Source organism: Amblyraja radiata, chromosome 7 (assembly GCF_010909765.2).
Source record: "Amblyraja radiata isolate CabotCenter1 chromosome 7, sAmbRad1.1.pri, whole genome shotgun sequence".
Lineage (NCBI taxonomy): Eukaryota > Metazoa > Chordata > Chondrichthyes > Rajiformes > Rajidae > Amblyraja > Amblyraja radiata.
Genome location: NC_045962.1, coordinates 86962097 through 86979677, shown reverse-complemented (window position 1 = coordinate 86979677; position 17581 = coordinate 86962097). Strand labels below are relative to the sequence as shown.

The following is a 17581-nucleotide window of genomic DNA, read 5'->3' as shown; positions in this document are numbered from 1 at the left end:
TTTCTATAAGATCCCCCCAGAGTTGTGAATCTGTGGAATTCTCTGCCTTAGTGGAGGCCGGTTCTCTGGATACTTTCAAGAGAGAGCTAGATAGGGCTCTTAAAGATAGCGGAGTCAGGGGATGTGGGGAGAAGGCAGGTGATTGTGGATGATCAGCCATGATCACAGTGAATGGCGGTGCTGGCTTGAAGGGCCGAATGGCCTACTCCTGCACCTATTGTCTATTGTATATTGATAACAGCTGGGAATAAACTGTCCCTGAATCTGGAGGACCTGTTTCCACGTTGTATCCTTCAAATAAACAATAATAGCACGAGAGGCACAGAAAGAACCTTTTACCTTGGGTGGAAATGTCAAAGACTGGAGTGCTTATCTTTAAGGTGAGAGGGGGAAAGTTTAGATGAGATTCACCTCTTAAACACCACTGTCATATCTGCTTAGTCATAGAGTCATACAGCATGGGAACAGGCCCTTCGGCCCAACTTGCCCATGCAGACCAAGGTGCCCCATCTATGCACAGTCTCTTCAAAGCTCGTTTGCAGAGAGAATGAACAGATGACATTTCTGAGATAGGCACAGAGTGCTGGAGTAACTCAGCGGGTCTGGCAGCATCTGTGGAGAACATGGATAGGTGACGTTTCACAGAGTGCTGGAGTAACTCAGCGGGTCAGGCAGCATCTGTGGAGAACATGGATAGGTGATGTTTCACAGAGTGCTGGAGTAACTCAGCGGGTCAGGCAGCATCTGTGGAGAACATGGATAGGTGACGTTTCACAGAGTGCTGGAGTAACTCAGCGGATCAGGCAGCATCTCTGGAGGGAAGGAATGGGTGACGTTTCGGGTCGAGACCCTCTTCAGAAGGAAGGTTTTGACCCAAAACGTCACCTATTCCTTCTCTCCACAGATGCTGCCTGATCCGCTGAGTTACTCCAGCATTTTGTGTCTATCATCATAATGAACCAGCATCGTATCGGGCCAAAACTCTTTTGGAAATAGGCAACGTTTCGGGCCGAAACCCTTCCGGGTTTCGGCCCGAAACGTTGCCTATTTCCTTCACTCCACAGATGCTGCCTGACCCGCTGAGTTACTCCAGCACTCTGTGAAACGTCACCTATCCATGTTCTCCGCAGATGCTGCCTGACCCGCTGAGTTACTCCAGCACTCTGTGAAACGTCACCTATCCATGTTCTCCACAGATGCTGCCTGACCCGCTGAGTTACTCCAGCACTTCCCTCATGAGGAGTTGTGCCTCCACGTGTTTCCTGTAAACTCTATTGTTGTGTTACAGGGGTGCAGCGGTGACGAGAGAGAGGTTGCCAAGAATGTGGGCAACGCTATCTCCAAGAGGTACAAGGAGAACGTATACGAGGGTCAAGAGCCTTCTGATTTCTGGGCCCTACTTGGAGGGAAAGGACCGTACGCCAGCAGTAAGAGGTAAGAGCTTCATCTTCGGGCATTGTCGGTGGGGGCGCTGCCAGTCGGCTGCCCTGCCAGCAGCATGTTCGTTATTTCAGATTCAATTTTAATTTTCAGATTCAATTTTAATTGTCATTGTCAGTGTACAGTACAGAGACAACGAAATGCATTTAGCATCTCCCTGGAAGAGCGACATAGCAAATGATTTGAATAAATAATAATAAGTGATAATAAGTGTCCGGGGGGGGGGGGGGTGATTGGCAGTCACCGAGGTACGTTGTTGAGTAGAGTGACAGCCGCCGGGAAGAAGCTGTTCCTGGACCTGCTGGTTCGGCAACGGAGAGACCTGTAGCGCCTCCCGGATGGTAGGAGGGTAAACAGTCCATGGTTGGGGTGAGAGCAGTCCTTGGCCATGCTGAGCGCCCTCCGCAGACAACGCTTGCTTTGGACAGACTCAATGGAGGGGAGCGAGGAACCGGTGATGCGTTGGGCAATTTTCACCACCCTCTGCAGTGCTCTCCGGTCGGAGACAGAGCAGTTGCCATACCATACTGTGATGCAGTTGGTAAGGATGCTCTCGATGGTGCAGCGGTAGAAGTTCACCAGGATCTGAGGAGACAGATGGACCTTCTTCAGTCTCCTCAGGAAGAAGAGACGCTGGTGAGCCTTCTTGATCAGTGTTGAGGTATTGTGGGTCCAAGAAAGGTCATCGGAGATGTTGACTTTTTGTTTCCACTTTTTGTTGGATTTTTTGGTGTGGCGAATGTTAGTTTAGATGTCTCCTGGTGTGTCTTGGTGGGGGTGGGGAAAGGTAAAAGGACTTTTTTCCATGTCGCCTCCCTCGCGGCCTAACAGCTTGGATTGGAGCGGCCTTTCCCGGAGTCGGGCCCGGAGTTTCAGCAGCGGGCGCAGCGCGGACTTTTCAGTCGCGGAGCGGGCAAACCCTTGCTGGGAGTCATAGAAACATAGACAATAGGTGCAGGAGGAGGCCCTTCGGCCCTTCGAGCCAGCACCGCCATTCAATGTGATCATGGCTGATCATCCAACTCAGTATCCTGTACCTGCCTTCTCTCCATACCCCCTGATCCCTTTAGCCACAAGGGCCACATCTAACTCCCTCTTAAATATCGCCAATGAACTGTGGCCTCAACTACCTTCTGTGGCAGAGAATTCCACAGATTCACCACTCTCGGTGTGAAAAATGTTTTTCTCATCTCGGTCCTAAAAGATTTCCCCCTTATCCTTAAACTGTGACCCCTTGTTCTGGACTTCCCCAACATCGGGAACAATCTTCCTGCATCTAGCCTGTCCAACCCCTTAAGAATTTTGTAAGATTCTATAAGATCCCCCCTCAATCTTCTAAATTCTAGCGAGTACAAGCCGAGTCTATCCAGTCTTTCTTCATATGAAAGTCCTGACATCCCAGGAATCAGTCTGGTGAACCTTCTCTGTACTCCCTCTATGGCAAGAATGCCTTTCCTCAGATTAGGAGACCAAACCTGTACGCAACACTCCAGGTGTGGTCTCACCAGGACCCTGTACAACTGCAGTAGAACCTCCCTGCTCCTATACTCAAATCCTTTTGCTATGGTCGCCAGAGAGGATTGCTCCGATCGCTGGCCTGGTGACTTTCGCATCTTAGGGCTGTGGTCTGCAGAGCCTCTAGCCGTGGGTGTGGCGTGGACTTACCATCCGGAGCCTGGGATCCGTTGCCGGGGATCGCCGGAGAAGAGCTCCGACTGCCGGACTACCTGCGGCCTACAACATCCAGGAACCGCGATCTCCGGTAGGAATGTACCGATTCGGGAGTGTGTTTGACCGTCCCGACGTCGGAGTTTGGATCATCCTGACGAGAGGGCCTGTATATCGGGCCGTCCGTAGCGGCGACTACCTACGGATCGTGGCCCCGACCACGGGTGAACAAAGGAGGAGGACTGACTGAACTTTGTGCCTTCCATCACAGTGAAGAATGCTGTGGTGGATGTTTGTGTTAAATTCTATTGTGTATCGTGTGTTCTTTTTAAGTGTATCGCTGCTGGCAAATTCATTTCACTGCACCTTCGGGTGTATGTGACAAATAAAATTGGCTTTGACTTTGACATCTTCACAAGCTGGCCTTGGGAATCACAATGCCCACAGTGTCTGCTCTTCCTAATCGTGGTCGAGTAAGATCGTTCCATTACTACATGGTTATTTTTGGAGTGACCTCTTGGTCGATGGTTTTGTTGGAATGAGATCTTGGTCCAATACTTTAGTTTAATAATAATAATAATGGATGGGATTTATATAGCGCCTTTCTAATACTCAAGGCGCTTTACATCGCATTATTCATTCACTCCTCAGTCACACTCGGTGGCGGTAAGCTACTTCTGTAGCCGCAGCTGCCCTGGGGCAGACTGACGGAAGCGTGGCTGCCAATCTGCACCTACGGCCCCTCCGACCACCACCAATCACTCACACACATTCACACACAGGCAAAGGTGGGTGAAGTGTCTTGCCCAAGGACACAACGACAGTATGCACTCCAAGCGGGATTCGAACCGGCCACCTTCCGGTCGCCAGCCGAACACTTAGCCATTGTGCCATCTGTCGTCCCAAAGTTTAGTTCAGAGATACAGCGCGGAAACAGGCCCTTCGGCCCATCGGGTCCACGCCGACCAGCGATCACCCGCACACTAACACTATCCCACACGCACTAGGGACAATTTACAATCTTTACCGAAGCCATTTAACCTACAAACCCGCACGTTTTTGGAGTGTGGGAGGAAACCGGAGCACCCGGGGAAAACCCACGCAGGTCACGGGGGGAACGTACAAACTCCGTACAGACAGCGCCCGTAGTCAGGATGTAACCCGGGTCTCTGGCGCTGTGAGGCAGCAACTCTACCGCTGCGCCACCGTGCCACTTCCATTTTTGTAGTCTAAATTGCTGAGTGAATGGAGCAGCTGGGCTTGTACACTCTGGAGTTTAGAAGGATGAGAGGGTATCTCATTGAAACATACAAGATTGTTAAGGGTTTGGACACGCTAGAGGCAGGAAACATGTTCCCGATGTTGGGGGAGTCCAGAACCAGGGGCCACACAGTTTGAGAATAAGGGGTCAGCCATTTAGAACGGAGACGAGGAAACACTTTTTCACACAGAGAGTTGTGAGTCTTGTGAGTCTGTGGAATTCTCTGCCTCAGAGGGCGGTGGAGGCCGGTTCTCTGGATGCTTTCAAGAGAGAGCTAGATAGGGCTCTTAAAGATAGCGGAGTCAGGGGATATGGGGAGAAGGCAGGAACGGGGTACTGATTGTGGATGATCAGCCATGATCATATTGAATGGCGGTGCTGGCTCGAAGGGCCGAATGGCCTACTCCTGCACCTATTGTCTATTGTCTATTGTTTAAGGTCATAAGGGATAGTAGAATTAGGCCATTCAGCCCATCAAGTCGACACCGCCATTCAATCATGGCTGATCTATCTCTCCCTCCTAACCCCATTCTCCTGCCTCCTCCCCCATCACATCCCGACTCCTAATTGTCGCTGCTCTGGTTGGTTTAGGTTGCAGGAGGAACGTCACGATGTCAGTCCACGCCTCTTCGAATGCTCCAATCAGACCGGCCGCTTTGTGGCCACAGAGGTCACCGACTTCATCCAAGATGACCTGGACGATGATGACGTGATGCTTCTGGACACCTGGGAGCAGGTAACGTGTACAAACGCTCTCTCTCCCCCCCTTGATCCCTGACACACTCGTCATCGGTGAAAACATTAGCGACGCAGTGGTGCTGGTTTACGACGGGAACGGTGACGGACGTACCACACGTCTCCGTCCTCCAGTTCCTGCGGACTCCTGCGTGGGTGTGTGTGTGTGTGTGTGTGTGTGTGTGTGTGTGTGTGTGTGTGTGTGTGTGTGTGTGTGTGTGTGTGTGTGTGTGTGTAGTGTGTGTGTGTGTGTGTGTGTGTGTGTGTGTGTGTGTGTGTGTGTGTGTGTGTGTGTGTGTGTGTGTGTGTGTGTGTGTGTGTGTGTGTGTGTGTGTGTGTGTGTGTGTGTGTGTGTGTGTCTGTGTGTGTGTGTGTGTGTGTGTGTATGTGTGTGTGTGTGTGTGTGTGTGTGTGTGTGTGTGTGTGTGTGTGTGTGTGTGTGTGTGTGTGTGTGTGTGTGTGTGTGTGTGTGTGTGTGTGTGTGTGTGTCTGTGTGTGTGTGTGTGTGTGTGTGTGTGTGTGTGTGTGTGTGTGTGTGTGTGTGTGTGTGTGTGTCTGTGTGTGTGTGTTTGTGTGTGTGTGCGTGAAATGACAGAAATATTTCAAATGTCATTAGAAACGGGAATAGTGCCGGAGGATTGGCGTACTGCGCATGTTGTTCCATTGTTTAAAAAGGGGTCTAAGAGTAAACCTAGCAATTATAGACCTGTTAGTTTGACGTCAGTGGTGGGCAAATTAATGGAAAGGATACTTAGAGATAATATATATAAGCATCTGGATAAACAGGGTCTGATTAGGAACAGTCAACATGGATTTGTGCCTGGAAGGTCGTGTTTGACTAATCTTCTTGAATTTTTTGAAGAGGTTACTCGGGAAATTGATGAGGGTAAAGCAGTGGATGTTGTATATATGGACATCAGTAAGGCCTTTGACAAGGTTCCTCATGGAAGGTTGGTTAAGAAGGTTCAATGGTTGGGTATTAATGGTGGAGTAGCAAGATGGATTCAACGGTGGCTGAATGGGAGATGCCAGAGAGTAATGGTGGATGGTTGTTTGTCAGGTTGGAGGCCAGTGACTAGTGGGGTGCCACAGGGATCTGTGTTGGGTCCACTGTTGTTTGTCATGTACATCAATGATCTGGATGATGGTGTGGTAAATTGGATTAGTAAGTATGCAGATGATACTAAGATAGGTGGGGTTATGGATAATGAAGTAGATTTTCAAAGTCTACAGAGAGATTTATGCCAGTTGGAAGAGTGGACTGAAAGATGGCAGATGGAGTTTAATGCTGATAAGTGTGAGGTGCTACATCTTGGCAGGACAAATCAAAATAGGACGTACATGGTAAATGGTAGGGAATTGAAGAATGCAGTTGAACAGAGGGATCTTGGAATAACTGTGCACAGTTCCCTGAATGTGGAATCTCATGTAGATAGGGTGGTAAAGAAAGCTTTTGGTGTGCTGTCCTTTATAAATCAGAGCATTGAGTATAGAAGTTGGGATGTAATGTTAAAATTGTACAAGGCATTGGTGAGGCCAATTCTGGAGTATGGGGTACAATTTTGGTCGCCTAATTATAGGAAGGATGTCAACAAAATAGAGAGAGTACAGAGGAGATTTACTAGAATGTTGCCTGGGTTTCAGCAACTAAGTTACAGAGAAAGGTTGAACAAGTTAGGGCTTTATTCTCTGGAGCGCAGAAGGTTAAGGGGGGACTTGATAGAGGTCTTTAAAATGATGAGAGGGATAGACAGAGTTGACGTGGATAAGCTTTTCCCACTGAGAGTAGGGAAGATTCAAACAAGGGGACATGACTTGAGAATTAAGGGACAGAAGTTTAGGGGTAACATGAGGGGGAACTTCTTTACTCAGAGAGTGGTAGCTGTGTGGAATGAGCTTCCAGTGAAGGTGGTGGAGGCAGGTTCGTTTTTATCATTTAAAAATAAATTGGATAGTTATATGGACGGAAAGGAATGGAGGGTTATGGTCTGAGCGCAGGTAGATGGGACTAGGGGAGAATACGTGTTCGGCACGGACTAGAAGGGTCGAGATGGCCTGTTTCCGTGCTGTAATTGTTATATGGTTATATGGTTATATGTGCGTGTGCGTGCGTGCGTGTGTGTCTGTGTGTGTGTGTGTGTGTGTGTGTGTGTGTGTGCGTGAGTGCGTGTGTGTGTGTGTGTGTGTGTGTTTGTGTGTGCGTGCGTGTGCATGTGCGTGTGCGTGAGTGCGTGTGTGTGTGTGTGTGTGTGCATGTGCGTGTGCGTGAGTGCGTGAGTGCGTGTGTGTGTGTGTGCATGTGCGTGTGTGTGTGTGTGTGTGTTTGTGTGTGCGTGCGTGTGTGTGCGTGTGCGTGAGTGCGTGGGTGTGGCGGGTGTGTGTGTGTGTGTGTGTGCGTGCGTGTGTGTGCGTGTGTGTGTGTGTGTGTGTGTGTGTGTGTGTGCTTTATCATTTTTCCTTACAATGCCGTGTACGACGGTGATCGCAACTTCTACTGAAGTGTGGATGGCCATCGGCTCGCTAGGAGCTCATCCGCCCTTTGACGGGTCTTGTGTTCGGTCCTGCTGGGGGTCCACAGGCCCCCCCCTCACCTGGCAAACCAGGTGGGGGAGACGGTTGAGTCGCCGACTGGCAGACCATGGAGCGGGTAGAATGGGATTACATGATACCCGTGGAGGGGGGGGGGGGGGGGGGGGGGGGGGGGAGCTCCCCCCTGACCTGACCTAAGACACTCATCATAACTTCATAACTTCATAAGTGATAGCAGCAGAATTTGCCCATTTGTGCAGTACGGTGGCGCTGCGGTAGAGTTGCTGCCTCACAGCGCCAGAGACCCAGGTTCGATCCCGACTACGGGCGCTGTCTGTACGGAGTTTGCACGTTCTCCCCGTGACCTGCGTGGGTTTTCTCCGTGATCTCCGGTTTCCTCCCACACTCCAAAGACGTGCAGGTTTGTAGGTTAAATGGCTTGGTGTAAATGTAAAATTGTCCCTCGTGTGTGTAGGGTAGTGTTAATGTGCGGGGATCGCTGGTCGGTGCGGACTCGGTGGGCCAACAGGGCCTGTTTACGCTTTAAACTAAAGTTACCTCCACCATTAAATCATGGCTTTCCCTCTCAACCCCATTCCCATAAGCTCATAAGTGATAGGAGCAGAATTAGGCCATTCGGCCCATCAAGTCTACTCCGCCATTCAATCACGGCCGATCTATCTCCCCCTCCTAACCCCATTCTCCTGCCTTCTCCCCTTAACCCCTGACACCCGCACTAATCAAGAATCTATCTATCTCTGCCTTAAAAATATCCACTGACTTGTGGCCTCCACAGCCTTTTATGGCAAAGAATCCCACAGATTCACCACCCTCTGGCTAAAGAAGTTCCTCCTCATCTCCTTCTTAAAGGAACGTCCTTTAATTCTGAGGCTGTGCCCTCTGGTCCTAGACTCTCCCACTAGTGGAAACATCCTCCCCACATCCACTCAGTCCAGGCCTTTACAACTTTCTTTGTCCTTGGATCCGTTCTTGTCTTGCAGTCTCTTAATCTATGAGATACAGACCCTTCAGCCCACCCTGTCCGCACCGTCTAGTGATCATCACATACACTAGCACTATCCTATCCCCCGGGGACAATATACAGAATCCACTTAACCTACAAACCCGCACGTCTTTGGAGTGTGGGAGGAAACCCGAGTACCCGGAGAAAACCCACGCAGGTCACGGGGAGACCGTACAGACTCTGTACAGACAGCACCCTTAATAATCTTATATGTTTCAATAAGATCCCCTCCCATCCTTCTAAATTCCAGAGTTTACAAGCCCATTCTCTCAGCATATTCCATCCCAGGGATTAACCTGGTGAACCTACGCTGCACTCCCTCAATAGCAAGAATGTCCATCCTCAAATTAGGGGACCAAAACTGCACACAATACTCCAGGTGTGGTCTCACTAGGGCCCTGTACAACTGCAGAAGGACCTCTTTGCTATATTTGATTCCTCTTGTTATAAAGGCCAACATGCCATTGGCTTTCTTCACTGCCTGCTGTACCTGCATGCTTACTTTCTGAAGAAGGGTTTCGGCCCGAAACGTTGCCTATTTCCTTCGCTCCATAGATGCTGCTGCACCCGCTGAGTTTCTCCAGCTTTTTTGTGTACCTGCATGCTTACTTTCATAGACTGATGTACAAGGATCCCCAGATCCCGTTGTACTTCCCCTTTTCCCAACTTGACGCCATTTAGCTTGAAGGGCCGAGTGGCCTCCTCCTGTGTCTGTTGTCTACTTGTTGCCGTGACGTCACCCATTCTCGTCTCTCCGGGCCAGGTTTTCCTGTGGATCGGTAAAGGAGCCAATGAACGTGAGCGGGATCAAGCAGCGGTCCTGGCTACGGAGTATCTCAACACCCACCCGAGCAACCGTGACCCGGGCACCCCCATACTGATCGTCAAGCAGGGCTTCGAACCCCCGACTTTCACCGGCTGGTTCATGGGCTGGGACCAGCACCTGTGGACTGTAAGTGTTGTGAATGTCACATCCTCTTTCATTCAGGAGGTTGTATGTGGGGGGACCCGGCTTGGGGGGACCTCAGTGATGAACAATGGACATAGAAACATAGGTGCAAGGGGCTGGGGAAAGCCTTGGCTGCTTAATAGACTGGATAGACTTGGTTTATACTCTCTAGAATTTAGGAGATTGAGAGGGGATCTTATAGAAACTTACAAAATTCTTAAGGGGTTGGACAGGCTAGATGCAGGAAGATTGCTCCCGATGTTGGGGAAGTCCAGGACAAGGGGTCACAGCTTAAGGATAAGGGGGAAATCCTTTAAAACCGAGATGAGAAGAACTTTTTTCACACAGAGAGTGGTGAATCTCTGGAACTCTCTGCCACAGAGGGTAGTCGAGGCCAGTTCATTGGCTATATTTAAGAGGGAGTTAGATGTGGCCCTTGTGGCTAAAGGGGATCAGGGGGTATGGAGAGAAGGCAGGTACGGGATACTGAGTTGGATGATCAGCCATGATCATATTGAATGGCGGTGCAGGCTCGAAGGGCCGAATGGCCTACTCCTGCACCTAATTTCTATGTTTCTATGTTTCTATGTTTAATGAGAACCATTTAGCTGTATCTGCCCAGGTTAGAAGCACAGGTGCCTGAGTCGGGCCTCGAACCCACAACATCGTCGGACTCACCATCAACGTCGATGTTAGCCGTGCACGCAACATTCTTGGCCGTGAAGCGGATCTGCCCGGCGTTGTCAGCCCGCACCCCACAGATCAGGAGAAAGTGCTTGTTCCCTGGATAGAAACATAGACACATAGACAATAGGTGCAGGAGTAGGCCACTTGGCCATTTGAGCCAGCACGTGATCATGGCTGATCATCCCCAATCAGTACCCCGTTCCTGCCTTCTCCCCATATCCCCTGACTCCGCCATCTTTAAGAGCCCTATCTAGCTCTCTCTTGAAAGTATCCAGAGAACCGGCCTCCACCGCCCTCCGAGGCAGAGAATTCCTCAGACTCACCGCTCTCTGTGAGAAAAAGTGTTTCCTCGTTCCTCCTCATCTCCTTCCTGAAGCAATGTCCTTTAATTCTGAGGCTGTGCCCTCTGGTCCTAGACTCTCCCACTAGTGGAAACATCCTCTCCACATCCACTCTATCCAGGCCTTTCACTATTCGGTAAGTTTCAATGAGGTCCCCCCCTCCCCCCTCATCATTCTAAACCCCAGCGAGTTCAGGCCCAGTGCCGTCAAACGCTCATCCAACCCACTCACCCCTGGCATCAGGGTTTAGTTTAGAGATAGAGTGGAAACGGGCCTTCCGGCCCATCGAGTCCCTGCTGACCCGGCGATTGCATCATTTGGCCCATCAAGTCTGTTCCACCATTCGAACAAGTCAGAGCAGCAGAATGAGGCCTGATCGAGTCTTTGGCCTGATCGAGTCTACTCCACCATTCAATCATGGCTGATCTGTCTTTCACTCCCAACCCCCTACACATGAGGGGGGGCAATTACAGGCCCAGCTGCTCCGTTCTCCCAGCACATGACAGTCCCGCCATCCAAGAGCCTGATGGTTGTTGGGAAGAAGCTGTTCTTGAACCTGGAGGTCACGGTTCCAGGCTCCTCTTCCCGATGGTGGCAGGGAAATTAAAATCATTTTGATTCAAGATTCAAAAGAGTTTATTGTCATGTGTCCCTGATAGGACAATGAAATTCTTGCTTTGCTTCAGCACAACAGAACATAGTAGGCATTGACTACAGAACAGATCAGTGTGTCCATATACCATTATATAAATATATACACACATGAATAAATAAACTGATAAAGTGCAAATAACAGATAATGGGCTATTAATGTTCAGAGTTTTGTCCGAGCCCGGTTTAATAGCCTGATGGCTGTGGGGAAGTAGCTATTCCTGAACCTGGTCGTTGCAGTCTTCAGGCTCCTGTACCTTCTACCTGAAGGTAGTGGGGAGATGAGTGTGTGGCCAGGATGGTGTGGGTCCTTGATGATGCTGCCAGCCTTTTTGAGGCAGCGACTGCGATAGATCCCCTCGATGGAAGGGAAGGTCAGAGCCGATGATGGACTGGGCAGTGTTTACTACTTTTTGTAGTCTTTTCCTCTCCAGGGCGCTCAAATTGCCGAACCAAGCCACGATGCAACCGGTCAGCATGGTCTCTACTGTGCACCTGTAGAAGTTAGAGAGAGTCCTCCTTGACAAACCGACTCTCCGTAATCTTCTCAGGAAGTAGAGGCGCTGATGAGCTGTCTTTATAATTGCATAATAATGAGGTCTATTTTCTTTGTCCTTTCTCAAATCCCAAAGGATGGAAGATATGGAGAGCTGCAGCCAGGTTTGGATGATCCACGGATTCTAGAGGAGCTGATGAACGTGAGTAAGGACTTTGTGGTATCGATGCAAGACCAGGTCTTGATGGAGAGCATTGTGTTCAGTTCAGTTTAGTTTATTGTCCCGTGTACCGAGGTACAGTGAAAAGCTTTTGTTGCGTGCTAACCAGTCAGCGGAAAGACAATACATGATTACAATCGAGCCGTCCACAGTGTACAGATACAGGATAAGGGAATAACGTTTAGTGCAAGGTAAAGTCCGATCAAAGATAGTCCGAGGGTCTCCAATGAGGTAGATGGGAGGTCAGGACCGCTCTCTAGTTGGTGAGAGGACGGTTCAGTTGCCTGATAACAGCCGGGAAGAAACTGTCCCTGAATCTGGAGGTGTGTGTGTGTTCGTTTTCACACTTCTGTACCTCTTGCCCGATGGGAGAGGGGAGAAGAGGGAGTGACCGGGGGGTGAGACTGGTCCTTGATGATGCTGCTGGCCTTGCCGAGGCAGCGTGAGGTGTAGATGGAGTCGATGGAAGGGAGGTTGGTTTGTGTGTGTGTGTGTGCGTGATGGTCTGGGCTGCGTCCACAATTGACTGTAATCTCTGTGCAGTCTGAACAAGGTAAAGTCCGATCAAGGATAGTCCGAGGGTCACCAAAGGGGTAGGTAGTAGTTCAGGACCGCTCTCTGGATGTGGTGGGATGATTCAGTTGCCTGATAACAGCCGGGAAGAAACTGTCCCTGAATCTGGAGGATCTCAGCGGGTGAGGCAGCATCTCTGGAGAGAAGGAATGGGCGACGTTTCGGGTCGAGACCCTTCTTCAGACTGATGTCGGGGGCAGGAAGAAGAAAGGAAGAGGCGGAGACAGTGGGCTGTTGCGGAGCTGGGGAGGGGAGGGGAAGGAGGGAGAAAGCAGGGACTACCTGAAATTGGAGAAGTCAATGTTCATACCGCTGGGGTGTAAACTACCCAAGCGAAATCTGAGGCGCTGCTCCTCCAATTTACGGTGGTGCTCACTCTGGCCACGGAGGAGGCCAAGGGCAGAAAGGTCGGATTGGGAATGGGAGGGGGAGTTGAAGTGCTGAGCCACCGGGAGATCAGGTTGGTTATTGCGAACCGAGCGGAGGTGTTGGGCGAAGCGATCTACCTTCGATTTTTCCAGCATCTGCAGTTCTTTCTTAAACACTGAACACTGGCGTTTTCACACTGATGGGATACCTTTTACATGATGGGAGAGGGGAGAAGAGGGAGTGACGGGGGTGAGACTGGTCCCTTGCTGGCCTTGCCGAGGCAGTGAACGATACGAGAGAACTTTATTTAACCCAGGAGGTAATTTGATCTGCCAACAGTCATAAAAAACACAAACACAAAATACACGGTTTTATGACTGTTATCTGATCAATTTTCCTCCTGGGATCAATAAAGTTCTATCGTGTCCTAGGCTGCCTTGGCAACGCCAGCAACATCATCTATGATGAGTCATACCCTGGCCACTCCCTCCCCTCCCCCAGCACGCAATATAAATGGAGTCAATGGAAGGGAGGTTGGTTTGTGTGACTGTCAATAGACAACAGGTGCAGGAGTAGGCCATTCGGCCCTTCGAGCCTGCACTGCCATTCAATGTGATCATGGCCGATCATCCCCAATCTGTACCCCGTTCCTGCTTTCTCCCCATATCCCCTGACTCCGCTATCTTCAAGAGCCCTATCTAGCTCTCTGTTGAAAGCGTCCAGAGAACCGGCCTCCACCGCCCTCTGAGGCAGAGAATTCCACAGACTCACAACTCTCTGTGAGAAAAAGTGTTTCCTCGTCTCCGTTCTAATTCTTAAACTGTGTGGCCCCTGGTTCTGGACTCCCCCAACATCGGGAACATGTTTCCTGCCTCTAGCGTGTCCAAACCCTTAATAATCTTAGGTACACAAATATGCTGGAGAAACTCAGCGGGTGCAGCAGCATCTATGGAGCGAAGGAAATAGGCAACGTTTCGGGCCGAAATCCTACTTCAGACCCTTAATAATCTTATATGGGCTGGGCTGTGTCTGCAATTCGCTGAAGGGCCGAATGGCCTGATTTTGCTCCGATAACATATAAACATAACCAAGCCGTCCATTATATAAACTTTTTGCTCTCTGTCTCTGCACAGGACATGAAAGAAGTGAAAATCTCACACACCTACAGTGAAATATCCACGTCCAATCAATCCTGGCAGACCTACCCATTAGATCAACTGTTGGACAAGCTGCCAGAGGAGTTACCTCCTGGTGTCGACCCAACAAGGAAAGAGGTGAGTGGGAACGTCGAACCAAGAAAGCGAATGACATGTTGGCCTACATAACAAGAGGAGTCAAGTATAGGAGCAAAGAGTTCCTTCTGCAGTTGTACAGGGCCCTAGTGAGACCACACCTGGAGTATTGTGTGCAGTTTTGGTCCCCTAATTTGAGGAAGGACATTCTTGCTATTGAGGGAGTGCAGCATAGGTTTACAAGGTTAATTCCCGGGATGGCGGGACTGTCATATGCTGAGAGAATGGAGCGGCTGGGCTTGTACACTCTGGAGTTTAGAAGGATGAGATGGAATCTTATGAAAACATAGGGGAAAAGGGGAAGTACAACGGGATCTGGGGGTCCTTGTACATCAGTCTATGAAAGTAAGCATGCAGGTACAGCAGGCAGTGAAGAAAGCGAATGGCATGTTGGCCTTTATAACAAGAGGAATCGAATATAGTGAGACCACACCTGGAGTATTGTGTGCAGTTTTGGTCCCCTAATTTGAGGAAGGACATTCTTGCTAGTGAGGGAGTGCAGCGTAGGTTTACAAGGTTAATTCCCGGGATGGCGGGACTGTCATATACTGAGAGAATGGAGCGGCTGGGCTTGTACACTCTGGAATTTAGAAGGATGAGAGGGCATCTTGTTGAAACATTTAAGATTATTAAGGGATTGGACACGCTAGAGGCAGGAAACATGTTCCCGATGTTGGGGGAGTCCAGAACCAACGGGGGCAAGGCGGAGCAAGAGCGGAACTGTAGAGGAGACTCTCGTGAGGGCCTCATCTACATGGAAATGGGAAATCCCCGTTCCCTAAAGAATGAGATGTCGGAGATGTCCATTCAATGTGATCATGGCTGATCATCCCCAATCAGTACCCCGTTCCTGCCTTCTCCCCATATCCCCTGACTCCACTATTTTTAAGAGCCCTATCTAGCTCTCTCTTGAAAGTATCCAGAGAACCGGCCTCCACCGCCCTCTGACGCAGAGAATTCCACAGACATAGATACATAGAAAATAGGTGCAGGAGTAGGCCATTCGGCCCTTCGAGCCTGCACCGCCATTCAATATGATCATGGCTGATCATCCAACTCAGTATCCTGTACCTGCCTTCTCTCCATACCCCCTGATCCCTTTAGCCACAAGGGCCACATCTAACTCCCTCTTAAATATAGCCAATTAACTGGCCTCAACTACCCTCTATGGCAGAGAGTTCCAGAGATTCACCACTCTCTGCGTGAAAAATGCTTTTCTCATCTCGGTCTTAAAGGATTTCCCCCTTATCCTTAAACTGTGACCCCTTGTCCTGGACTTCCCCAACATCGGGAACAATCTTCCTGCATCTAGCCTGTCCAACCCCTTAAGAATTTTGTAAGTTTCTATAAGATCCCCCCTCAATCTTCTAAATTCTAGCGAGTACAAGCCGAGTCTATCCAGTCTTTCTTCATATGAAAGTCCTGACATCCCAGGAATCAGTCTGATGAACCTTCTCTGCACTCCCTCTATGGCAATAATGTCCTTCCTCAGATTTGGAGACCAAAACTGTACGCAACACTCCAGGTGTGGTCTCACCAAGACCCTGTACAACTGCAGTAGAACCTCCCTGCTCCTATACTCAAATCCTTTTGCTATGAATGCTAACATACCATTCGTTTTCTTCACTGCCTGCTGCACCTGCATGCCTACTTTCAATGACTGGTGTACCATGACACCCAGGTCTCGTTGCATCTCCCCTTTTCCTAATCGGCCACCATTTAGATAATAGTCTGCTTTCCTGTTTTTGCCACCAAAGTGGATAACCTCACATTTATCCACATTATACTGCATCTGCCATGCATTTGCCCACTCACCCAGCCTATCCAAGTCACCTTGCAGCCTCCTAGCATCCTCCTCACAGCTAACACTGCCCCCCAGCTTAGTGTCATCCACAAACTTGGAGATGTTGCATTCAATTCCCTCGTCCAAATCATTAATATATATTGTAAAACAGACTCAGCACTCTCTGTGAGAAAAAGTGTTTCCTCGTCTCCGTTCTAAATGGCTAACTCCTGGCTGATCAATTAGGTGTTGGGGTGTGATGGGGAGAAGGCAGGAGAATGGGGTTAGGAGTGAGAGATAGATCAGCCATGATTGAATGGTGGGGAAGACTCGATGGGCTGAATGGCCTAATTCTACTATCCCTTATGACCTTAAACAAAAGACAATAGGTGCAGGAATAGGCCATTCGGCCCTTCGAGCCAGCACCGCCATTCAATGTGATCATGGCTGATCATCCCCAATCAGTACCCCGTTCCTGCCTTCTCCCCATATCCCCTGACTCCGCTATCTTTAAGAGCCCTATCTAGCTCTCTCTTGAAAGCATCCAGAGAACCGGCCTCCACCGCCCTCTGAGGCAGAGAATTCCACAGACTCACCACTCTCTGTGAGAAAAAGTGTTTCCTCGTCTCCGTTCTAAATGGCTTACTACTTATTCTTAAACTGTGTGTGGCCCCTGGTTCCGGACTCCCCCCAGCATCGGGAACATGTTTCCTGCCAGGTCAAATTCTTCGGAAGAAATGTTTAAACCAGCATCTGCAGTTCCTTAATGCAAGTGAACTATTTCCTTTCATCCCTCAGGAATATCTGTCGGATAAAGACTTTGAGAACATTTTCGGCACATCACGCTACAAGTACAATTCAATGCCAGAGTGGAAACAGAAGAATATGAAGAAAGCAAAGGGTTTTTTTTAGGAAAAGCCAGCCTGATAGCCGAGTCCTTCGGGGGAATTTTGGCAACGTTTTTATTAGATCAACCATGTAATTTTTTTATCACTTAGTTTGAGGTGTTGGTTGTGTCGTCAGCCTTGGTTTTAGTTTTAGAGTTACCGCTCGGAAACTGGCCCTTCGGCCCATCGAGCCCGCGCTTACTACCATCGTTCATCCATGTTCTATGCTATCCCACTTTCTCATCCGCTCCCTGCACACGAGGGCCAATTGACCTACAAACCCGCACGTCTGTGGGATGCGGGAGGAAGCCGGAGCGCCCGGAGGAAACCCACACAGTCACTGGGAGATAACGTGCAAACTCCACACACACAGGCAGCACTGGAGGTCAGGATCGAACCTGGGTCTCTGGCGCTGTGAGGCAGCGCCTCTACTCACTGTGTGCATCGTAGAGTGATAACAACCCTATCAGTGCAACTTGCCCACACCGACCAACATGCCCCATCTATTGCTCGTCCCACCCGCGCTTGGCCCATATCCCTCTAAACCTGTCCTATTCATGTACCCGTCCAATTGTCTCTTAAACGTTGGGATAGTCCCAGCCTCAACTACCTCCTCTGGCAGCTCGTTCCATACACCCACCACCCTTTGTGTAAAAAAAGTTACCCCTCAGGTTCC

General features: G+C 49.7%; 1 protein-coding gene across 1 annotated transcript in view; it reads left to right on the top strand.

Annotated features, from left to right (window-relative positions):
• Window positions 1-17172, top strand: part of speg (striated muscle enriched protein kinase) — a 106428-nt gene extending 89256 nt beyond the window's left edge. The window contains exons 27-32 of the mRNA XM_033023519.1: window positions 1289-1434; window positions 4961-5105; window positions 9421-9609; window positions 11918-11983; window positions 14077-14217; window positions 16817-17172. Of these exons, the coding sequence (XP_032879410.1) occupies window positions 1289-1434; window positions 4961-5105; window positions 9421-9609; window positions 11918-11983; window positions 14077-14217; window positions 16817-16930 (801 nt within the window). The 3' untranslated portion in view covers window positions 16931-17172. The remainder of the gene's footprint in view (window positions 1-1288; window positions 1435-4960; window positions 5106-9420; window positions 9610-11917; window positions 11984-14076; window positions 14218-16816) is intronic.
• Window positions 17173-17581: the final 409 nt, after the last annotated feature.